The sequence below is a fragment of the Oncorhynchus clarkii genome, chromosome 4 (genome assembly GCF_045791955.1).
Source record: "Oncorhynchus clarkii lewisi isolate Uvic-CL-2024 chromosome 4, UVic_Ocla_1.0, whole genome shotgun sequence".
In the NCBI taxonomy this organism is placed as follows: domain Eukaryota; kingdom Metazoa; phylum Chordata; class Actinopteri; order Salmoniformes; family Salmonidae; genus Oncorhynchus; species Oncorhynchus clarkii.
In genome coordinates, this window is record NC_092150.1 from 62,939,171 (window position 1) to 62,966,548 (window position 27,378).

General features: G+C 42.2%; 1 protein-coding gene across 9 annotated transcripts in view; it reads right to left on the reverse strand.

Moving 5' to 3' along the window:
- LOC139407077 (protein tyrosine phosphatase receptor type K) overlaps positions 1-27,378 on the reverse strand; it is a 150,488-nt gene that overhangs the window by 86,157 nt on the left and 36,953 nt on the right. For all 9 annotated transcript variants that reach the window (XM_071150423.1, XM_071150421.1, XM_071150418.1 and 6 more), the window contains exons 2-3: positions 14,708-14,830; positions 3,866-4,137 (exon numbers count right to left, since the gene is read on the reverse strand). In XM_071150423.1, the coding sequence (XP_071006524.1) occupies positions 3,866-4,137; positions 14,708-14,830 (395 nt within the window). The remainder of the gene's footprint in view (positions 1-3,865; positions 4,138-14,707; positions 14,831-27,378) is intronic.

Genomic DNA, 27,378 nt, shown 5'->3' on the forward strand with positions numbered 1-27,378 from the left:
CTCACACACAGACACACATCTCTAGCGTGGAAAAGCCTACCAGTCTGAGCCCTAATTGTTTCAACAGTCTTGATTGGTTAAATCCACACACACCAATTCGGTCTTGAGCTAAAGAGTAAACACCTGGCTTGTGAATAAATCACTTGGGTCCCTACAGGCCCCTCAGTTCCATTCCAGCCCAGACCCCCTCCATGACACCATAGTTCCTCTAAGATCCCCCTTAAAGACAAGTAGAGTTGACGGCTGAGGGTTCTGGACAGCAGCTAAGACCATGTCGATCAGTGCCCTTACCCCAGGACAAAGAGGAGCCCGCATGTTGACTTTCAAATTGTCAGCTGCAGCAATACAAAACAGTGTCTACGGGAGTAAAACGTCGTATATCCATGGCAATTCGTCTGAACTGTCTGAAGAGACACACAAATAAATAGTCTATTGACACATGTAAATCATGCATGTATGACTGCTTCACCAATGTGTGCTCAGCTGCTACATTCTGTTCAACGTTTAACAATCCCCAGAGAGTATGTCATCTCATCTCTAACATTTCATTAAACATTCATTCTGACACGTTTAATCAGTCCTAATTCATTTATTTCAATGCACATGCCAGAAGTGAAGAACTATCATAAATGCGAAATCACATGATTCAAATATAGTAAGACACCAATATTTACACACCATGACCAGGTGTCTGGGGTCATCCCTCCAATCAAAGGTGACAAATACACCAATCCTGGGCTTCACGGTGATGTGGGTTTGTAGAAATGCGGACAAAGGTCAAATGAGCAGCAGCCTCAGAGAGAGGATAGAGAAACAGACAGAGAGAAAGAGACAGAGAGAGCGAGAGAGAGAGAGAGGGGATAGAGAAACAGACAGAGAGAAACAGACAGAGAAAAACAGACAGAGAGAGAAAGACAGAGAGAGAAAGACAGAGAGAGAGAGAGAGCGCGCGAGAGAGAGCGAAGGACGAAGAGACATGCCGGCACTGGTCCTAGTGCTTCATTAGCTTCTCCCCTCTGATATCAGAGGCTTTTAATTATAACGCTCTGCTCTCTCAAATGATGCCTAATCCCCTGCGTGTACAGACTTATTTACAGGCTAAGATGTCTAAGCTTGCTCCGGCCTCTGCAGGGGATCGGGGATGGGGCGGACTGGGGCTGCCAGGTCTCTATGAAGGGATCTATTCAGACAAGGCCTTTCCCAGCACACCTTTTGGGAGACAACAGCTCAGTGGGAGACCCAAAATGTCGTTCAGCAGGGGAGGAACAATGGGATGATGATCTCTGGCCTACGATTAAACATTTGTTTTACCTGAATGTGGTCAACTTTGAGTAGGCTGGCATTGCAAATATTGGCAATAAGAGTTATGACTCATCACTGAAACATATACACAACTGATGGGCGAATGAGTTGATGATGAATGCATTCTGATGCCTTTTACTAAATCGTATTGATGGAATAAATCTACATGTTTGCAGTTCTGTAACTACAGTTTGAAGACACTACACGTGTAATGACTACTCGTGACCAGCAGAGGCAGCCCACTATAATGAAACAAAGAAAAGCGCACAGCTGTGGCCAAACCTTTTTCATCTCACTCATTCGTCATGAGCTATCGTCATTCACTCACGTCACCGATAGCTCACGCCAGTGTAAGTACACCTACTTCACAACAAAAATACTTTCGCAAAAATAAAACCATTTCATAAACGTTACACAGTGATGCTTATGTTTCTATTTCATCTCTCACTAATACTACCGTTCTGGTATTACAGCGAAGTGTCCTCGCCGAGGCATGCGGAAACACAGGTGTCCAATTACACTAGCCACCGTCAGCGTGACAGCGTGTCAGAAGGCCTTGACGACTCTAGCTCTGGCACCACTGGCAAAGGAGACTACGAAACCAAATTATCGGATTAGAATAATAAGCATCGCCCACTTAAAAATTCCCTATCACTCCAAGAGGACACGTGTTGACAAGAGTACTGAATCATTCATTCCTTCCAATTAGTGACATGACGGGCCACGGGTTTCATTAGCCATACAGAGAGAAAAGGAGGCGGCAAGAAAGAAATGCAAACGAAATACTTACAAATACGGCATTGGCAGGGAAAGAAAGGGAGGCGAGCTTATTGAATCAAATCCCATTGCAAAAAGGCGGATAAATAAAGTATCTGAAGAGCGAAAGGAAGGAGAGAGAGGGAGAGAGGCGGCGAGGGGAGAGAGAGTACACAGAGGCAACACTAGCTACTACATGGCAATTTGATATCCACAAAGTATCTGGCACAGAATCTAGTCCGGCGTCTTTAGCTTTCAAAGTCTCCTCTCTCATCAATCAACATGCATTCGGAATATTTCACATCCGTTTTCAGTCATTTACAGCCAATGTAGCCATCTCGCATGGTGGACCTGGCGTGCCTCCAGGGTTGTGAAAAAAACAACAACTCTGAACATTGCTGGGGAAATAAAAACCTGCCTCCACTTATGTTACAGGCTGCAGCAACGACAGCAGCAGCTATTAGAAGGACTCTGAGGATAAAGAACCAGGCTATCACCCTTGTTCCTGTGTTTCAACCTTTCAGAGGTATAGCCCGGGGTAGTTTGGGTTGTCACCCAGAAATTCCCTCACCGAGAACCCATACTTAGGGGTGGGAGGATTGGGTTGTCAGGCCAGCTTTAGATGGCGCAGAGTGATATGCTGCTATCCTACTGGGCCCCTCTGGCGTACACAGCGACACACATTGCATTTGTGCCCCAGTCTCCACTCCTGAGTCCCGGTCAAGACCGATAAATCAGTGGCCCAGCCTAGCCGCCTTCCCCAAAGTCTTAGACAAAGATCCACGGTCCAGCTCCACTCGACCCCATTGCTAAGACAAGGCCTCATTACCAGTGCACAAACAACCACTGTCTCGCGTGTGTATGTGCGTGAGTGTGTGCGTGCGTGCGTGCCAGCATGTATGTGAGTTTTAAGACCCCATCGCGGGTTGGGGGAACACAAGGGTAGAGCGGGGCTGTAGGTCTTCCTGCCCATCTCCTCCTCAACCATCCATTCTCATTACAGAACTGGCTACTTGAGAGCCTTTCTTATCAGCTGTAAATCTGACTGTGAGGAAGGTGTAATGATCTTTAGTGACTTGCTATCACTCCATAATTTACACCGGGGAAAAAAAAGTATTGACCTGTGAAATGAACCACCATTTTCTCGTCATGTTGCATGACCATGCATGATGACATTATACAATACAATTAGCTCAGCAGTTTTATTGTCCAAAACGGAGCAAAATGAATTGGCCATAAAGAAGGAAAACATAATAAACAAGAAATAAATTCAATGATCCAGCTGACATTTGGAGAACTATGCATTTGCCTACTTTCACAATTGGACGCATCACAATCAACATGGCATTTGAAAAATGTGAATATGCACCAATTAATTCCTATTTATATGGAATCAGTTCATTGCCCATGCCCTCTCAATAATAATTATTTGAATAATTAAACGTCTATAATTTATAGTCTTTAATATCCTTTTCTGGACCCTGACTAATTTGAGAATCTAATTGCAAGCGGGGAAGAAAATTACAATTCCTTCTTGGCTTAAAGACCATCAAGCCCCAACAGTCCAGTGAACAAGAGACATACAGCCAATAGGTCCATCTCCATATCAGTGCTACAGAGGCCTTGGTCCATATGTATCAAATGTAGGAGAGCTGATCTAGGATCAACCCCCCCACTCTCCATGTAATCTTTTTTATTGTGATCTAAAAGTCAAAACTGATCCTAAATCAGCACCCCTACTCTGAGACGGTTCATACAAACGGACCCAGATGGATAGGTAATGGAGCGATGTAGTGGCTCTGTGTACCTGATACTCGTTGGGCCAGAAGGTACTGACGGCCAGCTCAGCGCGGAGCCATTCCTTCCCGGTGTAGCTGGTCACATTCCAGATGGGATTAGCCATGGGACCTTTGTTGACCTTCACCAGGATGTTCAGCGTCCCGGGGCTGGAGCCATCTTGGGTGTACAATAAGTAGTTGAAGTCAATACAGTGGGTGTCGTTTTCCTTCATTACTGGCAGCTGAATGCGGGCCTTCTCTCCGGCGTCGTGCTGGGAGGAGTCCACCATCATGTAGGAACCTGAGCAGGGATAGAAGAGAAGGAGAAGAGAATAGAAGAGGAGAGGAGAAGAAGAGAGGAGAAGAGGAGCATTAGAGGACATGGAGATAAGAGGGGCCTAGAGTCAGACTCTCGGCAGCTAAGGTTCTCCACTCCACTGTAAGTGCGCCAATGTTTCTTAGCAACACATTTTTGGGTAAAGACCAAACAAATAGAAATGCTTCAATTAAAGGACATGTTAATTGATTAACTACAGTTAGATCCAATAAATGAAAAATAATATGATAATTTTGGGGAAATTGCCATGTAGAGTTCAGTGCAGGTAATTTAGTATTGGTTTAACAAACAAATATCAAATTAATTTCCTATTTGAATCTTTTTTATGCATGATTTAAATCCATTTTGCTCATGTGTTATTCCCTTAAGCAAGACATCAGGCCTAGCCAAAGCCTCACTTCACAACCATTTGTCACAAAATCAGTACATCTGTTCACCATTTTCAGGCCTGCCAAAACAATGACTCGAATTTAACTAGAGTTCTGATGATTCATATTGTACAAGAACTCTGAACCATCGTTGTGTACTCAGCTCCAAGCAAAGAAGAAGTTCTAAGAAATCTTTTAGGAACCCATCTGGCCGTGTTTATGTGTGCTGGGTTTTTAATGGAGAGGATTCGCTGTGAAGTGGGGGATATTTTCAAGGTGGTCAAATTCAAAGAAACCTTTGGAGTGCAACAGTATACATTTTCTTGACTTGTGGTACAACAGCTTTTTGGAAAATTGCATTTACGAATAGCTAATTGTTGAAATGTATATATTTCCAGACCTTTGAAATGGCCTGTGTTCAAAGGCGAGTCTTTGTCCTTGGGAACAAAGGGAGTTTGTCTGTTGGAGGTTTGTTTCAGGGAAAAAGGTACAAAAAAAAGCCTTCCTCCCCAAAACTAGGCAGTTCACCCTTCCCAATGTCCTGCTCCCTCCCCCACCTGACAGACCGTTCCAGCAGGGCCAGGCAGTGTATTTTTCACCCTCCCCCGCTAACCCCTCCTCCCACCTCCCTGATGAACCCTTCCAAGCCAGGCAGTGTGTTTCTCATCAAGGTACAAAATAAACATGAGGCCTCAAACAAACAAAAAAACGTGTCTGTTTCCCTCTCATGCATTACTTCTTTACGAGAGCAAGATCATCAAGCTTTCACACAAAAAAACGAAAGAAACGGAAAAAGAGCTAGAGCCAAAAGCTGTTGGCAGTTCTATTACACACATCTATGATTTTATTTATTTATTTCACTTCCCCACTAAAGCTCAAACAAAGGACGTCCAAAGATGAACAAAATCCAGACTTATTTTTTCCCTATTAAAAATCCTTTGACTTTTTTTTCCAGAGAGGGAAATAATCGTACAGCAAAAATAAAAATGGGAGAGAGATGGGAATTCTTTGCTCAACAGTACTGGAAATCAGCCTCGATTCATGTGGACTGAAAACAAACAAATTCACCACCTTTCTTCTGTTTATGCCTCCAAATTCCAACGTTACCATGATAGCCTCTCTCTCTGAATCACACAGCCAGCCTCAAAGCATGATCCTCCTTTCAGACAAGGACAGGTTTGAAAACGGCCCATCATATTAACATACTGTATGTACATGTGCACTCCTTACATTCATGTGCTCAATTACGTGCATTTAATATATGAACTCAGTTAGCCTGCATGTATTTATTTCACAACCCCGCACTCTCAATTAGGTGAAAGGTGTGTTTAGAGCAACAGTGTTGAAAACCATTTCTGAGGTAGCCCTCGAAGCTATTTTAAAAAACAATACTAATTTAACTAGGCAAGTCAGTTAAGAACATACTCGTATTTACAATGACAGCCTTCCCCGGCCAAACTCCCCCCTAAACCGGACGACACTGTGCCAATTGTGCGCCGCCTTATGGGACTCCCGATCACAGCTGGTTGTGATACGGCCCAGGATCGAACCAGGGTCTGTAGTGACGCCTCTAGCACTGAGATGCAGTGTCTTAGACCCCTGCGCCACTTGAGAATCACCTCAGGAAACACCTCAGGGAACCAATTTCTGCCCATTTCATAGCCACTGGTCTCCAATCTGCATCACAAAGACTATTTCCCAGAGAATGTGAGCAGCTTTTTACCCCTATGGCCCTTCCTCGTTGTGATAATTGTTGGTTAAACACCTGTTTATCAAACCAGGTCCTAAACGACCTGGCGATCGGGGTCAGGGATAATGAGGCTATGTGAAATGACCAGATGGGGATTCACTGTATCATGTTACTCATGAATGGCCTCTTGTGTCTCAATGCAAATTGGTAAGGGTCTCGGTCTTGTAAATATGTTGTCTGTTTTATGGTTGATTCCATATTCGATGTCGGGAGAACCATGATATCCAAGACAAACCAAGATCAAGCAAGGGTTAGTTTTTCTCCAATGTGTCTCACCAAAGGCTAAATCTGTTAAATCCATCAATGACATCAAGGCCAGAACCCTTCTCAGATTCATAAGCAGTGTTTTAGGATGCAGCTGGGTCCACTCTTAAACCACAGCTGAAAACACCAGAAACCAGGCCTCCCCTCAACTAGCGCTTTACGACAGATTACAAATTTCTCCCCAAAAACAACAACCTGCAATTAAGGTCGGGCCAAACCCTGGTGTTAAGTTGAGTACAGTGGTGCACTGCCACAAAACACTGGCTTCTCTACAGTGTTTGGGGAGCAAGTGCCACAGACTAGTGCTGTGGTGGTATTCCTCTGCATAGCTCCAGAACATTGGATCTGATAAAGCCCTTGGCCTGGGGAACTAAGCCTGTTATCTCACTCAGAGCTCCAATCCTTAGGGCTCTCCCTTTCTCTCACGAACCCAGCCTGCTATCAGTCTACGTCAACATGGGCCAAATAAACTAGGCTGAAACATGAGATTCTCAAAAGGCGGGGGGGGGGGCATTGACAGCTGTGATGATTTCCCTCTCTGGACCAGTGGCTGATTACATTCTTGATCATAATTCAACATTACACAAATAATTAATTTATGTAAATTCAATTTACTTTGAAAGTAGTTTAAGAAGTGTGAGCCAACGGGTTTATAAAATTGTGTTTTAATGCATCACATTAAGACTTAAGCAAACAAGCACATCATCACTCGTATCCGACCCGACACAGACTTTTCAGAATTGAGCTGCAGATCAAAAGCAGATGCCTGGTGCTGTTTGTAGTGAAACCCGATAGCCATGCAAAAGCAGAGCCACTTTGTTCGAGCGAAACGAACACAATCTCCTCTCCTCTTTCTATCAATGTATACAGTTGATCACGAGTCGTAGAAGCAGTGCGAGAGTGGAGACTTAAAAAAATACATGTTTGTCTGGAACAAAGGGAAAGCAAGCTAGAAGTCTCTCTGTTAATGCCAGAGCGATCAGATTGCAAGGAAGACCCAACTAAGCTCCTAATAGGCCATATCGCCTGATTCAGACAGGCTTTTTAACACCAGGGAGAGGGAGCTGTGTTTATTTTATGCATCTGGGTTATTCTAATATGGTGATTGGCAGTGTTTGGGAAGCTGCTCTGAAAATGTAGTTTATAGTTACCAACTACTTCAAACTGGAAGAAGTTAATCTACCCTTAAGAAAAATACAGCTTACTTAATAGAAATGACGATTATCATATCTAAATCTGAAATGTCATAGACTACAAATTGCAAGAACAGATCACTCTGGAGTCAGATGTTAACAGAATGTGTCATTTATCCTATTCAACACAAAAGGAGAGAACTAGGCACACAAGTGAAAATTAGGCAGGTCTGAAAAAGAAAGGCCTACTTCACCCATAGCAACAAAACAGAGTGTGTAGTTTCAGTAGTTAGTAGTTAGCTGCACCGCTATATGGCAGAAAAGTAACTATTAAGATTTGAATTTAGTTCAACTACCACCAAGCTACAGCAAAATGTTATTAAATGACTAGTTCAACTAAATGTAGTTCACTACTTCCCAACACTGGTGATTGGCAATGGTGTTTAATCAAGAGCTGAAACTAATGACGCTGGAGCCGAGCTGGAGCCGAGCTGGAGCCGAGCTGGAGCCGGAGCTGGAGCCGAGCTGAACTGCAGTGCTGGCTGAGGCTGAGAAGCACATGAGAGAAGCATGGAGCAGTATAGGAGAGACAATGACGGATCACCACATCACTCCTCCACAACCAACCAACCTATCACACACACACAGAGGTTTCACAGATCTCTACAATCTACTCCTGTCATACATCGATCCCTTAGACAAACAACCGATGATCCCAGCCAAAAACAACCCAAGCAAACCATTCTGAAACAAGAGGAAAACTCTAACCCGTTTCTTTTGGTGAGCTTGGTACATTTGTAAGGATCTGAGTTTGAAAGTAGCAGGGAAGTGTAATTTTAATTGACCATATGGAATAAGTTCATTGGGTGACTAGAGCCTACAGAAAATGTAAATACAATCTTTCAAGGAACTCCAAGATGATGACTACACACAACAACTAGATGCCAGACCACAAACATAAATCCTGAATGGGCATCTCCCAAAGGCTTATTAACAGGCACAACCACAGAGTTGGGCTGGGAAGTTACAATGAAGAAAGCAGGCGTTAAAACAGACGATAGTACTTTACCAACACAACTACACACAAACCCTCTAAAACTGCAGACTCCTTACATCTCTACGACTTATTTTCTATCCTTCTATCCAATGTTTCGAAAAGCTTAGAAAAACAACAATTTGAGAAAGACTAAAAAGGTGAGAACATTGTTGCTAGATTTAGGCGTACAATACATGTACAATAAATGAATGTAACAAGCAATTTCCCCTGCCGTTACGCAACTGGGCAGGGGGGGGGTGAAAAACATAATGCCAACATTCTGGATAATTTCCTTTCCTATTACTTTACAATTACTCATCCAAAGGCAGAACATTAAAGAAAGGAATATATATATATATATATATATTTTTTTTTTATTATTTTTTTTTAAATATGGCTTTTAGAGTTGGTGTGTTTCCTTCACATCAACGTCAGGTATCCAGAGGATGAATGCAGTCCACAAGATGGCTGTCATCAGATTCATGCCAGTCCACAAGATGGCTGTCACCAGATTCATGCCAGTGCACAAGATGGCTGTCACCCATCATGGCCTCAACCGCTGACAGAACAGTCTTGTGAGTTACAAAGGAAACAGAGAGAGAGCCTGATATGCCAAACAACAACTCCTGCTCTTGCATGGCATAAAAATCATGGCAATTCAAACCCTGCTATTCCCTATTAGGACTCTCTAATCGAACAGTGAAAAGAAGAAAAACAAAAATCAGGCTTCACCTTGTTATACACTGCCCTGCCCCACATTAGTGATCAGCCTCTACTGATTGGCAGGAGAGGTGTAGGCCTAACCAAGAGCGCTGGTACTCAGAGAGAGAGGCGTGACGTTTGACACACTGGTGCAGTCAGTGCCGTACACCCACTCAGCCTTTCCAATGGGAGGCTTAATAGACCAACAGGGCCTGACACTGGCACTGGGCCAAGCAAGCCTGAGCCAAGCCTAACCCCACCAGGACCAAATTATAAGCACAGCTCCAAATGAATATTGATCGAGGGAGTCTTAAGCATTTGTTCTTCAGTGTTGAGAATGCCGTTTAGGAAAGTGTTCTTGGACTGAACCTTTTCCAAAATGTCAATCAAACATGGTTTCAGAGATAAGGAACGGGAGGTTTCTGCAGGGTAAATAGCACTTGTTATCTTGTCATGGAAACTCCCTGATGTGTCTGCTTTTCATCCTCCCTGCCTGAGAAAGTATGTTAAGCTGCTTTATGATGAAGCTTATTCCATTTGCGGGATCTGGTTGCTAGCTGGGAAACATTGGAGGCTGATCAAATCATGCTGGAGCTCTATTTGTTTTGTTATGGGATGGGGGGGGGGGGGGTATAGAGTGGTCCTGCAGTCAACCCCATGTCCTTTCACCCATTAAAATGGAGGATCTCAGCTATATTGTACTTAGTCAGTACACGGGTCCCTCCTAACCTTTCCAAGATGAGATTTATAGAAAGGCTTTATTTCCGCTCACAAGACAATCATTCCATCTGCTTTCATTCACTTTTGAAGTCATGATCAATGAAGCAATCACTTTATTTCATTATCACTGCCGTTGCGTGTTTTCAAACAATAGCGAGGCCCGTTAATGGAGCTAATTCCCATTGGAATGGAAACTCATCCCTCCTCTTTAGATTAAAAGGAACATCTGCTATACTGTTTGCCGTTCCATCTCTACCTGAAAAACTTGGTAATTCATCATAACTGACATACAGTAAACTGGCACCAAGGAACAAATGAAAACAATAACAAAAAACATTGTTGGAGGATGACACAGTAAAGACAAAATCAATCTGTCAATCTGTTTTGTTTGCGTGTTTTCTTCAGTAATCCACAGGCTCAAACGCAGTCAAAACAGGCAGACACAAAATCCAAATTGTATCTGTAAAGTTCACAGAAACATGTCAAACTATGTTTATATTCAATCCTCAGGTTGTTTTTAGCCTAAATTATCTATAATATTTCAACCAGACAATAACGTCACCAATATAAATGGTAAACAAGAAATGCACTCTCTCGGGATTGCGCATGAAAAAGCTCTAAGTCCACTCATTCAACTAGTCTTACTCCCTCATTTATAAGAATGCAAGCCTGAAACAATTTCTAAAGACTGTTGACATCTAGTGGAAGGCATAGAAACTGCAAGCTGAGTCCTAAATAAATGGATACTGTAATGGCATTGAATAGAAAACTACAACAAAAAAATCAAAAATACTTCCTGAATGGATTTTTCTTAGGTTTTCGCCTGCCAAATCAGTTCTGTTATACTTACAGACACGATTTTAACAGTTTTGTCAACTTTATAGTGTTTTCTACCAGTTATATGCATATCATATCTTCTGGGTCCGAGGAACAGGCCGTTTAATTTGGGCATGTTTTTCATCCAAAATTCTGAATGCTGCCCCCTACCCTTTTAGGACAGGGGACGGTTGCGTCCCACTTGTGCAAAAAAATGGAAAATGCAGCGCGGCAAATTTAAAAAAATTATATAAATCAAACTTTCATTAAATCACACATGTAAGATACTCAATTAAAGCTACACTTGTTGTGACTCCAGCCAACGGGTCAGATTTTTAAAAGGTTTTCGGTGAAAGCATAAGAAGCTATTATCTGATGATAGCACAATAGTAAACAAAAAGGGTAGCATATTTCAACCCTGCAGGCGCTACACAAAACGCAGAAATAAAATATAAAACATGCATTACCTTTGACAAGCTTATTTTGTTGGCACTCCAATATGTCCCATAAACATCACAATTGGTCCTTTTGTTCGATTAAGTCCGTCCATATATATCCAAATGTCCATTTATTTGACGCGTTTGATCAAAAAAAAAACAGCTTCCAAAAAACGCAACGTCACTACAGAATATTTCAAAAGTTGCCTATAAACTTTGTCAAAATACTTTTGTAATACAACTTTAGGTATTTTTAAACGTTAATAATCGATCAAATTGTAGACGGGTCTATCTGTGTTCAATACAGGAAGACAACAAACCATGCTACTTTTCATGTCTTGCGCACTCTCAACAGTGTTACCCAGTTCCTAGATGGCCTACTTCTTCATTGCACAAATGAATAACCTCAACCAAATTCCAAAGACTGGTGACATCCAGTGGAAGCGGTAGGAACTGAAAACAGGTTCCTAAGAAATACATTTGCCAATGAGAACCCAGTGAACAGACAGAGACCAAAAAATAATAATTCTGAACGGTTAGTCCTCGGGGTTTTGCCTGCTACATAAGTTCTGTTATACTCACAGACATGATTCAAACAGTTTTAGAAACTTCAGAGTGTTTTCTATCCAAATCTACTAATAATATGCATCTTATATTCCTGGCATGAGTAGCAGGAAGTTGAAATTGGGCACGCTATTTATCCAAAAGTGAAAATGCTGCCCCCTATACCTTAAGTTAAGTACCACCGCATATGTTCAATTGGTCGGATAACCAGAATATTGTTCATTTCCCCCCACCTTCTGATGTTCCCAGAATTTCTATGTTAACCAAGGGTTTTGCAAATGTAACATCAGTAGGGTAGAGAGAGCGGAAAAGGAGGGGGAAGAGGTATTTATGACTGTCATAAACCTACCCCCAGGCCAATGTCATGACAATAGGTAGAAGGAAATTAATTTCAGGGCCTTGTGTCTTATTCTCCATCTTTGTTACTACCCCAAAATACAGTCTTAGTTCCAACGTTTCGCAAATTATAAGAAAGAAATAAGTAATTTAATTTCCTGAGGAGAGAGAAAAAGCTTTGTGCTCGGCAGCGGAAAAAATGTATATTTAGGTTTGAAGACTGTCCAACACAACGAAGGTTTTTAACTAAGATCAGGGAAAGCAGCGTGGTAAGTGGAGACATGGGCCCTGTGACCTTGTCCATTCACCTCTACACAGCTTAATCACTTGTTTTTTTTAGACAGGATTGATATGGGTAGGAATTTAAAGCATTTCACTTTCAGCAAAATTTCCCAATTTAGTAAGAAATTAGGTAATTAATCATGCAAGGGAACAGAAAAGGTCATCAGCAGATTGTCTGAAAAAGGTTGTGTCCCATTACAATGTTACACAATGAGGCGGCATTTGTCTGGCCCAAAAAGGATGGCTGGGTACTTTGTTTTTTACTGTAAGCTATAAAAATAAAGAGAGTCGCACTCTCTCTCTCTGTATATAAACTCCCTGTTATTTAACGGGTAAACCACCATCGTTTCGGCATCACTCTGCCTTCTTCAGGGTGGCACTTTTTATGACACGACTTGACCGGAAACCAGAGGTATCTGGTTTAAACTTATTTTGAAATATTTACATTGTCTTTTGTGAGGTAAGAAATTAGAGGAGGATTATTATGTGCTAGAACTACATTGCACTTGTAGTGTTTAATGAATATGATGTCAGTTCGGTTGTCATCTGAGACATTCTCATCAATGATAAGATGACATAAACTCTACAGTGGAAAGTCTACACAGAGTTATCGGATTCACATGGAATTGCTGTTCAATTTAAATGTTTGAATATGAAATTATTCGTGATGGGATGAAATGTGATTTTAGATTCTAAAATGTGAGATTTGGGTTTTCATAAGATTCGGGCTGCTCAATCAGTGGCCCGCCCCTGTGAAGGGACATGGGGTATACAACTTTTCAAACACGCCCTCCTCTCCCTTCCTATATAAAGCCTTGACGACAATATAACCATCTGTTCCGAGGATGTGAGGACGACGGTCCGATGTCAGAATGGTTCAGATAATAACGACAGAACGAAGCCAACATCAGCGTGAGCTTTGGTTGAGAATGGTATGAACTTTGAACTCTTATTCACTACAGAAGTGATACCTCCTAGCCGTTGAATTAGCAACAGCCGCTGCAAACGAGGGTTAGGAAGGAACAGACAGAGTATCCCGTCTACCACACAACGACGTTACTACAACGTACTCAATTTACCAGCAGAGACATTCTTCAAAGGACAAAGGACTTGGTTGGGCAACACGGCCTTCCATCTACCACCAACCTACCGAAGCGCAGCTCAGAGTAAATATTTATTGCATTTTCCTTTTCCAAATGGGCGGTAATTTAGAATGCATAAGATACTGTATTTACGATAGCACAGCCTCGCCCTTTGTTCCTCAGTCTTCCCACTCTTTCACTCAAACCCAGCCCCTTTTCTTTTGTGTAACCAGCTGTCATATGTGTTCCGCCCGCTAGGGACGTTTTCTTTTATGACGTAATTTGTAATCAAGTTATGATTTAAATATGTGTATGTGTAATTCTGTGTGATTAGTTAGGTATTTAGTAAATAAATAATTAAACCCAATTTTGTATTACTGATTCAACTTGTTAGCCAGGGTTCGTGCAGATAACCAAGAATTTACAACTTTCAGATGAGACTGAATTAAGATGACTATTAATATTGACTGCTATTGATGTAAAATATTACTAGGTCTTTAAGAGTTTATTCGGAAGATAACAGCTCTATAAATATTATTCCGTGGTGCCCGACTCTCTAGTTAATTACATTTACATGATTAGCTCAATCAGGTAATATTAATTACGGAGAAATTGTTTTATAGAATAGCATGTCATATCACTTAATCCGGCATAGCCAAAGACACGACACTATCCATCGTTTCACCTTCCTTCCTTGTCTCCGAAACGAGCAGCTGTCTGCAGTTCCCTCATTGGCTCCTCCACTTACTCTGGTGAGTTTACACATTAGCCCAATATTCTTTGTTGCTTGTTTTTACGATGGAAGCACTAAATAGATTACATTTGTGGCCAAATGTGCAGGGCAAAGTTAACTGTGTTGCTTTTGTTTCAGCTGTTGGCATTTACACTGGAGGGGAGAAAAATGAGTCTAAAAAAAAGTTGTTCGTTTTTCTACATAGCAGTTGTTGGGAACCTGGTGTAATGGCCTTGGTCATGTTTGCTAACACATTGCAGGGAGGGGACAGCGTCCATTAGGTTCGTGGACATGGTGGCAGAGAGTCTCACCTTGAGGTAGTTCAGACGATAAGTATGGCACTTCCTGTGCGCTGACATGGGTCCAGTCAAAGTCATCGTAGGGATCCTGCTGGTAGTCACACTGGGCTGGGCCATCGTCAAACGTACAGCCACCTGGAAGGACAAAGAGAAAATGAGGTCATGAGGTCATTTTTTCAGCTAATTCCATATTGCCGGTTAATAACATTGTGCCCTTTATTAATTTACTAATGAATTACCACCAATTGCAACAGGTGAGCCCAGTGGTACCTCTGATCACCAGCCAGGGCAGTATAGGCCTTCAATCCCCCTTCCTTCCTACAGAGATAGTCTCCTCCATTGGGTAATGCAGCATGTGCTAAGATCTGACAACTGAGTAGGCAAGAGGAGGCCATGCCACCAGACAGCTCAGTCACACAGCGCTCTCCTTTTTCAGTTTCAGGCTTAACTCAGAGCCAGTCACATGTGAGATGGTGTGCATAAACAAAGGCCCTCCTGAAGGCCCTACCTGGAAGTCGACATGTCACAGGGCCTGACCGGAGCAGAGAGGAGAGACAGGCCTCTAATGACTTTGACATGGGTGCCTAATACGTGTAGCCAATTCCACCTGGTGTCACTGGTGACTTATGGGAGGAGATACTCATTCCAAGTCCTCTGGATGAATTATCGGTTGTTGAGAAAGAGCTTCTCAGTTTTAGGAGAAAAGGGATTGTGTTCGGCAGTATTCTTCCTCTTGAGTTTTCTAGCAAGCTATGTATATGAAATGCCAGGTCTATATTTAATGGTCAAATTTGAACACGGTTAATTGTAGGTTAAAATCCCAATGACCGGAAAGGCGCATATAAATGACCTGTACCTCTCTGCTCATTACCAAGAGAGAGTTCTTCACAAATGGAAAAAGGTCACCCTATCTGGGTACAACTGCGATCTTTCAAACCTCTGAGTGATGGCACACAGAAATATCATAATTTGCATTTTAATTCCAGGACAAAGGTAGATGCTAATTAACACTGGCTACTAGAGGGTTGTAGCTAAAATAAATAATATTCAAATCCCCCACAGGATGATACACTGTGTTTTCTAAGATAGCATAACCTCGAAAGCATCTACATTGAACACAAACACCAGTCATTACAGAGGAAACATCAAGTGGGCACTCTGTATTGCAGTTGACTCATATTTCCAATGGTTAATTAAAACGCGGTGGAATAAGCCCAAAACATAGACTAGGCTACATCTTAGAATTGAGAACAAATCAAACTAGTCACTTCCAGACAGGGTGTCCCTGGACAACATATCCTGAGTAATACAGGAATTTAACATTGACAGAGAGCAAAATCACATTACTGACTGAGTGATTCAGAAATAAAGGGATTCTTCGGGATTTTGGCAATGAATCCCTTTATCTACTTCCCCAGAGACACATGAACTCGTGGATACCATTTTTATGTCTCTGTGTCCAGTATGGTAGTTTCGTAATAGCGTAATGCTAATGACTGGAAGTCTATGGTAATAATTAGCATGCTAGTTAGCAATTGCGCTAATACTAGTTAGCATCTTCCTTAAACTGAACGCAGAGACATAAAAATGTTATCCACGAGTTCATCTGACTCTGGAGGAGTAGATAGATAAAGGGCTTAATTGCCAAAATCCCGAAATATGCCTTTACTAACTCTGTCAACTTAGCTGTTTAATCCCCAGTTTTGAAGGTGATGACTCAACACAGCCCGTGCTTGTTTTGTGACTGGACAGCTAGCGTAGATCAAATACATGCAAATGCGAACGCCTTGCAGCACCGAAAACCATTTATCACTTGTAAGAATATCCTTCCATTTCTACCAATCTTGCTCAGCTTCAATATGCAAATCTGAATAGCTGCAACTGACAAAATAAAAGCCCTTGTTGCACCAGGGCTTCCTTTACTACATCAAAAACATGCGAGTCCCTCTTCCTGCCGTGAATGTGACAGAGGCTTTGTTATGGTCTAGATTACTCCCAGCAACTGGAGAAGGCTTACCACAAGGAGTTACATTAATGGGATGCTTACTTCTCTTAACAGAAACGCCATTTACATTGCCATACCTACATCTTTCCCTGAATGTAGTTGTTAAATCACTTCACCCAGTCACTGCAGCCTAATGTCACCAATAGTGAGATTAACACAATTCTCCCAAATACAGTACAACCCAAAAACGGCTGCAGGCCATATAAACTCAGCAAACACTGCAGTGTAACGCATGAGTGCCCATGAACAAACTGGTTCAGTCATGAACATGGAATGTGCAGTTTTGCTATAACATTTCAGAGAAATACCTCCACTCAACGTCTGTATATAAACCCATGTTACATTTTCCGTTACTGACAATCATTTCGTCCCTCTTCTGGATGAGTTTACATTTCCCGCGCATTAATCTACTTTATGAGAGTACTATAGGTTGTAGTGAGTTTGACTTCTCCATGAAAAGGGAGATGAGACGGCCTGTTGGATGCATGGCACTGAGGGACTAATGTGTGTGAAACTGTCTGCCCACACACACAGGCAGAGGCAGCAGAGCCACCCTCCAGCCCACGTCTTAGCAAACACCTTCTCCTCTCTCCTTTGTTCTGCCAGGAAAACCAGTCTGCCACCCCACAACACAATCTGCACACACGCACACAGACAGTCTGGCAGTCCCTGGCACCTGTGCATCTCTGACCTGGGTATTCTGGTAGACTTTCAAGCATTTATCATCTTTGTCTCGAGAAGTGTTGTTGTTCTCCGTTTAATTCAGTGACACTTAACTAAAAACTCCAAGAGCACAAAATAAAGCCCAACCATGTCAAATCAAGGTTTATTTGTCAACAAAAATAAAAAAAAATCAATCAATCATACAACAGGAAAAGGTAGACCTTGCAGTGAAATGCTTACTTACAAGCCCTTAAAAAGAAAAGAAAAAAAGTATTAGGTAAATAATAGATAAGTCTAGAAAATGACGTAAACAGTAATAAAGTAATGGTAGCGAGGCTATATACAGGTTGTACCGGTACGGTGTCAATGTGCGGGTGCACCGGTTAGTCGGGCTATTTGAGGTAATATGTACGTGTAGGATTAGTGAAAGTGACTATGCATAGATGACAAAACTGAGTTTGGACCGTCGGCAGTGGCGAACAAAGCTCAGGTAGAAAACACGTTAGTCACGGATGAGGGTAAAACAAAGCCTTTCAATGATAGTCACCTAGCCACTCGGCATTGCTTATGCAAGCACACCTAACAGGTCAGTGGTGTTATAATTGCATTATTAGCGAGATAACAACTAGCCGCTGAAGAAATGAGTTGTAAAAATCCCCTCTGCCTGCAAGGACCCCGACGAGATGATTTGCATACTAATCTGAGGACTCAAATTTGGAAGTCTGCTAATGAAACAATAGTTTGTGCTTCATTTACATAATAAAATAATTATTGTGGCTGATAGACCTCGCGGGCGAACATTGTTCATATCCCTGATAAAAGTGGGTTAACAGCTCTATCACAACGCATACATGAACTATAGCCGCTCAGCGCAGTTTGTGTGAGGGATATAGGAACAAACTACTTGCAATTATTGGACAATGTAATGCAAGCCTCATTATTGGGAATAGATATTTTGGACCTATTAAAGGGACTAAGTAAATGCAGGGTTCAGCCGAACTGGGAAACATTCAGTGAAACCGTCAACCATCTTGTAATTATTTCCCATTAACATAGGGACGAGATATATAGCTCTCCCACTCAGACGTGCTTTTCATTGCTTTTGGAGATAAATGACTATTGATCTGCATTATAGCTCTGAGAAGGAAATACGTGGCATAGCGTCTTTTCCACAAGCAAGTGCACTTTAAATAATATATCTCAAAAGGTATGCCCACGTGTACAATGGAATACACACCTTTCACAACTTTCTAGACCAGAGTGAGACAGTGGGAAAACACACACTAGGAGTCAGTTTCTTGTGGTCAAGGATTATTCAACCGTGGCTAGAACACAAGAAATCCAAGTCATTGTACCAAAAGTGCAGAAACCAATACATTTTGGCGAAGCCAAGAACGCTCATGAAGCTTACTAAAAAAAGTTACAAAATAATTGTTTAAGAAAGCCAACTAAGTGTAGAAAACGCAAACAGAAAATCAATCAATCATAAATATCTGTTGAACTAAATTGAAAAATATGAATAATGATCTAATTTAGATAGAGGAGAACAAATCAGCTCTGAAGTGTTCTTCTGAATAATTCTGACAGAGATTCAACTGAGGGTTAGTCATGGTAGAATGTTTTGACAGATCCAACTACGATCAAAGCCCTTACAATCACATGGAGTACACTAAATATGGATACTGAAAATTATACTAATGTGATGGTATCACAAAGTGGGGTCAATATGCTGTCAACTGGACAATTGCAACATTCCAAAAACAATGTTGACCTCAAAAAAACAGAAGTTCACTGCTGTTTTGAACAAAACATACCTCAGTACTGCGCCATGAAAACAGTGAAAAGGCTTAGTCAACCTAACAAAAAGTTGAAAACTGGACACGAATCAATCTTCATTTAAAACACTCTCCAAAGACCAGTGCCTGACTTTGAAAACACCAAAAGGGCAGTATTTTTTTTTATTTTATCAAATCCTGATTGCTGCCCCTGTTTTACATGAGAAAAGGTGAAATTGCTTAGAAATTACACAAGTCCTCATTTTTCTTCCATCCACAATATGCTTACTCTATATGCACTATATGGTCATTGAGCCTCGGCGCACTACGAGTGCAAAGCTGACATCATCAAAAGGATGGCCCAGATAAAGGCAGGGAGAGCAGAGCACACCTCACCTCGCTTCTGTTAAACAAGAGCATGACATTGGCAGTAATTCATTATGCAGGGGATGAGATGAAGAAGGAATTCTACGCCACTGCCAAAGAAAAGGCCAATTAAAACCCATGAATGAAACCCTATTAAAGATTTTGTCCCCAAAAAAAGCCCTGTTTCTCTTTTGGCCTTTCGTCCTCTATAGCCCTGTAGCATTAGCTGCAAGACAGGCCACAGTGCTTCACCCTCCGTTTCAGCTGAATCGGGAGATTTAATTCACTGTTAACATGATGCCTGTTTGCATCCTAACTAATGAGCACCTATTTTTTTCTCATTTTTGACCGCTTTCAGCTCCTCAGCTCTCCCCCTCTGATTCACCTTGTGTTGGCAGGATGATTGTGAAGTCCAAAATCCACTAAATCCATCCCTGTTTGCAATGCCATGCATTTTATACATATATGCTTCCACTTATCCTGCTGGCAGAGAGCGTACGGCTTCTCCCGGTTAATAAGGCAGAGTGCTGGCCAGGCCTGTTCAGACACCACACACCATCACTGAGGAGGAGGAGTGGGATATGGCCTTCATGGCCACCACAGAGTGAAACTCACTTTTATCTGACAGTGACAGGGCCAATGAAGGCTCACAGCTGTAGTCAACTCCGAACCCCACAGTGCCCACTCTGCAGGGAGGCAATGAGAACAGCCATGAAACCAACCTCGCCATGGGTTGATAGGCTCCAAAGGAAGTGACATCCCCAGAGTGGTGGGATGGCAGAGAATGTCACAAATCACACGAGAGAGAGAGAGAGAAGAGAGAAGAAGAGAGAGAGAGAGAGCTTTCTGACTATATTATAGTGAGAGAAAAAAAAAGGTTATTGTCTCAGGGGTTAGAAATGTGAACATATTCACAGCGGACATTGAGGGGGAACAGCTCACTTCCTCAGCACCCCTAAGCCAACTGGCTCCAAGAAGAATACTATAACAGTACAATAAGCAGCTGTAACTGGAAACCAACAGGCCCTCTGGAAGTGCCTGGGTTAAGCTGTGACTGGAGAACAACAGGCCCTCTGGAAGTGCCTGGGTTCATGAGTGCTTTACACGGAATGTTCTGCTGGACCATCTTTAACAGCCCATTTGTGTGCGTTAGTCTTCCAATTAAACATGAGGTGTTTCTTGTGGGAGACATTTTAAAACTAAATTAAGCCAGATAGGATGACAGCGAGTGTAGGGTTGCCGTTATCCTCTCTCACAAAGTACAACCTTGTGACAGAACACACGCTTCTATTGGAGAAAGCCCACTCCTTATTAATACCAGGGAACTTCAACCGCAGCCACATCTTCGGGAAATGACGGCATCGAGATGGCAACTTGATGAAGAGATGATAACGGTCCCAATCAGTCACCTCGCATCTTTTAAAACAAAGCACTCGTCTCCCATAGCCCTTGTTTATCCCTTCAGATCCTGCAAAGTTGCTTTGTGCATGTTTCTGCAGGATGTCTCTTCCTTCGGTTAACCTGTCCCTCCCAACACCTCCACCCCTATTACGCAGCCTGTTATGAAGAACAAAGGAGAGTGAACCGGCAGCAGCGTATAATTATAGAGAAAGTGTGGGCTTCACTGTTCTCGTGTTCTTGGACACATATTGTGTGGATCCTGCTCTCCTCCTGGTTTGAAATGCTCTGTAGCTTTATCTAACAGCGAGGGCTGCACATTTTCTTTCTGTTTTTTCCCCCCACGGGGAGACAATAAGGCAGACATTTTCGAGAAACGGGAAAATGTCAAGATTTGAATAGTAATAAAGATCCATGATATGGAGAAAAGAACCTTTCCATAAGCATTTGTCTGATGGCATAACCCCAGCACGTCTCCAGCCCTGTCTTGCTCTTTGCAAATGCTGGCTGAAGCCTCAGCGCAAACAAATCCAAAACGCTCACTTGGAAAGGCTGAGGGGGCCAGTAAGGTCGCTCACATTGTGTATAAGACATTTAACTTCATTTCAGAGAGGTGTTTACATTAGAGAAAAAGCTTTCGGGGGGGGGGGGGCAAAAATGATGGAGCGTGATTTGGACTGGGGTTGGCCATGATTCACCTTTGCACAGCATTTCAAAGCTTTCGGGTGAGGAGTGTCTAGAGGTCTGCACCAATGGTGTAAAGTACTTAAGTAAAAATACGGATTTCCATAAATTAAAAATGGTGCCATCTAGTTTGCTTAATATAAGGAATTTGAAATGATTTATACTTTAACTTTTGATACTTAAGTACATTTTAAACCAAATACTTTTACAAAGTAGAATTTTACTGGGTGACTTTTACTTGAGTCATTTTCTATTAAGGTATCTTTACTTTTACGGGAGTCTGATAATTGGGTACCTTTTCCACCACTGGTGGAACGACCCAAGATCGGATCCAGCTTGGTGGCCACATGTCTCGGATCTGTGTGACAAGATGTGAAATACCAACGGTATCCAAAATTATATTTGAATAGTTTAGCTCCTTAACAACAATTGCAAGTTTCATACATTTAAATGAATGTCAGTGGGTCCGCTTTCATCAAACCAAATGTGTCAATATCATTGTGACAAAAAGGCATATTCACTTTATGAAAACGAGCCACTGCATGTGACGTGGGGTAAAATAGGCTACTTGTGGGAGAGGAGGGGGACGCAGCGGAGAGAAAAAGTGATAGCCCGTAGTCTATACACGGAGTGTATAAAACATCAGGAACAGCTTCCTCGTATTGAGTTGCACCCCTTTTGCCCTCAGAACAGCCTCAATTCGACGGGACATGGACTCACTACGGTTTCGAAAGCGTTCCACAGGATTGCTGGCCCATGTTGACTCGAATGCTTCCTACAGTTGAGTCAAGTTGGCTGGATGTCCTTTGGGTGGTGAACCATTCTTGATACACACCGGAAACTGTTCAAGTGAGTTTCAGAAACATTAAGTTGTTCTTTGTTGATGTGAAGAAGAAACTGAATGAGAGAGATTACAGGGAGGAAAAACCGACAGGCAAATCATTTGTATTCGCCTCATTTATGCACATTGTGGATACAGAGGGGTAAAAGGTCACCCATATTTTTAAGACCTGAGCTATTTTATTCAATTTGCTAGTTTATTTAGGCTCTAATCTAATTTATTCATTTACGCTTGGCCTATTTAGTAGGCTGTTTTTCTATTTTATTTTGAGTATTTTCTTTGTTAAAAATAACAGTTTGTTAATGTTTAATGACTCGAGACAAGCGTGATATTTGTCAGCATAAAGATGAGTGACTCATTTATGCTCTAGTTTTGTGGCTTTCGTTGAAAATAAATAAGTTCTACTATAATGCAGAGTTACCGACACATTCTTTCTGATCGTCTATAATAGATAATGTTTGACCAAGTTAATCTGCTCATGTTGTGTGTGAGGTAGACTAATAGCCATGGGCTTATCTACAGAAAATATTATAGCAGAAAATATAGAATTATTACAGAAAATATTAATATTATATTACAAGCTTCCCACAATAAGTTGGGGGAATTTTGGCCCATTCCTCCTGACTGAGCTGGTGTAACTGAGTCAGGTTTGTAGGCCTCCTTGCTCACACATGCTTTTTCAGTTCTGCCCACAAATTTCTATAGGCCTGAGGTCAGGGCTTTGTGATGGCCACATACCTTGGATTTGTTGTCCTTCAGCCATTTTGCCACAACTTTGGAAGTATGCTTGGTGTCATTGTCCATTTTGAAGACCCATTTGCGACCAAGCTTTAACTTCATGACTGATGTCTTGAGATTGAGATTGCTTCAAATTATCCACATCTTTTTCCTGCCTCATGATGTCATCTAGTTTGTGAAGTGCACCGGTCTGTCTTGCAGCAAAGCACCCCCACAACATGATGCTGCCACCACCATGCTTCACGGTTGGCATGGTGTTCTGCGGTTTGCAAGCCTCCCCCTTTTTCCTCCAAACATAACAATGGTCGTTATGGCCAAACAGTTCTATTTTTGTTTCATCAGACCAGAGGACATTTCTCCAAAAAGTAAGATCTTTGTCCCCATGTGCAGTTGCAAACCGTAGTCTGGCTATTTTCTGGCTATTCTATTTACAGGTTATGTCGATATAGGACTCGTTTTACTGTGGATATAGATACTTTTGAACCGGTTTCCTCCAGCACCTGGGATTGATTTTCACTTTTAGCAACAAAGTACGTTCATCTCTAGGAGACTTAACGTGTCTCCTTCCTGAGCGGTATGACAGCTGCGTTGGTCCCATGGTGTTGATACTTGCGTACTATTGTTTGTACAGATGAATGTGGTACCTTCAGGCATTTGGAAATTGCTCCCAAGGATGAACCAGACTTTTGGAGGTCTACAATTTGAGGTCTTGGAGGATTTCTTTTGATTTTCCCATGATGTCAAGCAAAGAGGCACCGAGTTTGAAGGTAGGCCTTGAAATACATCCACAAGTACACCTCCAATTGACTCAATGATGTCAATTAGCCCATCAGAAGCTTCTAAAGCCATGACATAATTTTCTGGAATTTTCAAAGCTGTTTAAAGTTCTGACCCAATGGAATTGTGATACAGTGAATTATTAAAAGTGTGCAAAGCTGTCATCAAGGCAGGGTGGCTACTTTGAAGAATATCAAATAAAAAATATATTTTGATTTGTTGAACACTTTTTTGGTTACTACATAATTCCATGTGTTATTTCAGAGTTTTGATGTCTTCACTAATATGCTACAATGTAGAAAATAGTAAAAAAATGAATGAGTAGGTGTCGCCAAACCTTTGACTGGTACTGTAGATATTTAAAATGACCGGATCCTGTCGGGATCGGGTAGGAAATTATCGGATCTCAATTTTGGGATCCGAGAAGACTTCTAGGAGTGTCTTCTTCACCAGGCCATTTTAACCAACACTGTGTTCTAAATAGCTCAGATAGATGGGGGAAATAGCAAACCATCTAGCGTGATCCAAATGTGCCGAGTTAAACAGCCGTCCACTGTTTTGAGGCCCAATATCTGTCACAACTGTAATCCCTGCCCTGCCCGGCAGCCTGTTTGATAATAATACTGGTTTGGGATATAAGCATGAACACCTAGCTTCACAACAACCACAGTTTGAAAATGTCAATGGTTTCCTGGGTTGGGTATTAGGATTAAAACGGCACAATAAATAGCCAAGAGGGTGAAATTAGGCTGGCTGATTTGAGGCCATTCCAAGTGGAGTGAAGAGCCTTTTAACCTCTGACCAACCCTGTTGATCCCTCAAGCTATTGTCGAGTAGATAATTACGGTGCCACTGCATGCACCATATTTGAATACTTAGAGAACTCAAATATAGTTGTTGTTGGTTTTTGGTATTTTGGTTTCCGTGCTTCAAATCGAATCAAATTGCATTGGTTGCATACACATTTTTATCAGATGTTATTGCGGGTGTCGTGAAATGCTTGTTTTCCTAACTCCAACAGTGCAGTATTATCTAACAATACACACAAATGTAAAAAGTTAAATAACGTAATTAAGTAACACAGAAATATTACAACTACATGGTTAACATGTTTTGTAGCGTTAAGAGCCACTCAATCTCATTGAGAAAAGCCAATATCCATTTCAAACAAAGTTAACTAATTCATAAGTCCAATTAGTGTTGGGATCTCCGATATCCTCAACCAACCGTGACGCTTCAAGACAAGTTACCATTCAACCCTTTTGTTGACATTTGAGGTAGCAGTTGAACACAAAAATGTTTTAATATTCTTGGAACGAAAGCATGCAGAACAGCAAACATTTAATATGCCTAGACGGTCTGAGAAAATCATTTACAATAAAGAGTTTGTTTATTTTGAAACTAAAAGTAGCAGATCTTAGCAGATATTAGAGGCTTTGGTTAACTTTGTGGGAGAGGTCAAAATATCTTGGTCAGTTGTTTTTTTGTACATAGGGATGTTAAGTCAAAAGAATACTTAGCAGCCAGAGGTTCGGCTGAATAGAAAGTTTTTAGGTGGTTTGTTTGGATGTTTAAATATTTGTGTAGGAAAAATCCTCTGTTTTTAGCTCTCCAAACAAATTACTTATTAAGTAATTGTTACTGAGTTGAACCTCGACACAGTACAAGCAAGTCAAAACTCGCTTGGCACCACTCCCATTTAACAAAAAGATGGAGGCCCACAATAAATGCAGCAAATAAACAGTGCTGCGAGAGACAGGGTTTGCATTGTCCCCGCCAAGGCCAGACCAGATGTTTTCCCGGGCAGGCAGCAGTTTTACAGCCTCGTCTGCAGGAGGTGATAAGCCTTTAAAATGTCCAGAGCTCGGCAGGGGTCCTAGACACTCACACCGGGGACCGCACTGCCAAAGCCCCTTTCACCACAAACCTCCGTTCTAAAATCACACACCCATTCTAAACATGAGCAGACAAGGCTTAATGACACCTTCCGTCAACTTAAGCACAGCCTAGAGTTCACCTGTCTAGATGAAGGTCAGGTGGGGATAGTGGGATAGTGGGAACAGACAGTGGGATGAGAGGAATTCAATCCGAGCGCAGCAGAAAATAAGTACGGCAAACGCTCGCATTGCAGGTTAATAACACGTCTGAGGTTGACATACTGCCCCTCCCCCCCCCCCCCCCGACTGCAGCTTGTGAGCGTTCTTTCCTCCAGCACAGCAGTTTTGTTGTCGACCTGCTGCAGTCATGGCTTTCATTCACGTTGACGGTGACTGACAACTCCAGAAAGAACCCCCCCTGTAACATTACAAACTTGTTAGTGAGGCCTGCCTTTCATGCTTCCGAGAGCCTAGCCAAGCATCCCATTAACCATTCCCAGCGTAAAACACAGAGCGACAGCGGATAGAGCAATCTACTGGCTGGCTCCTCTCCTCTGCAGTGAAGTATCTATCGATCCCCAAAAATATGGATATTTAGCTTATGAACATGCTTATGCTTTATTTCCTTTGCTCTAGATATTTGTTTTCCCCCAGCCACAATGTGTGAACCTATGATCTTCCTGCAAAAGGGAATTAATACACTCCCTCCACAGTATCAATTGAGTCTCCACACTCTGTTGATTAATTGAAAGTGTCTGATAGATGTGCAGCCTTTCTCATGAGGCTGTCTCTCCTCGCACAGTGGTTATCTCCCAGACACAGTCCACATGGCGAGGAAACTCATCTAAATTCATCTGATATCGCCCATAACTTCATTTCCCGATTCATCCCTTTAATTGCAGCCCAACAGACCAGTCATAGCATCGACGCTATACTCGCTCATCCTGTTTAGACGGCCCGTTAGTGGAGTGCACGAGTATAAAGTCCGAACATATGTCCTGAGTCATGAGCATATTTTAAGGGGCTCAACTCTACTTTGAGTTTAGTGATGTCATGGGAGCGGAGGGACGGAGTCGGTGCCAGGTCGCAACATAGCCATTAAGCTGGAGACGATTTCAGGCTGGCTGAGGATTTTAGGGCTTACACTCCAGGATCCACCAGGCCAGGTTGACACTATCTCCACCACACAAACACCTGGCAGCTCCGCCACCAAAGCTGCTGAGCTGGGTTGATAACGGCCGGGCCGAGCAACCTGCTGGTGCTCCGCGGTGCGGAGTTATTTATTTGTGGTTTGACAAGAGCAGCTACAGTGCACTCATTTGTGGTCCGAGGACAGGAAGTCCATTAAGGCAGCCTCAGTTAAACAATGATCAGCAACCTCTGATAACACAAGGGGTTTTAAAACAAGTGGACACTGATGTAACAGACCACAGGCTAGCGGTTTTGTTCCCATTCAGAGACACACATAAAGCTCCATGGCAATGGCTGAGCCAGGCTGGGCCATTCCATAATTCTAGACAATTCAGAAAAAAATATATGTTCATAGTTGAGAGGGCGGG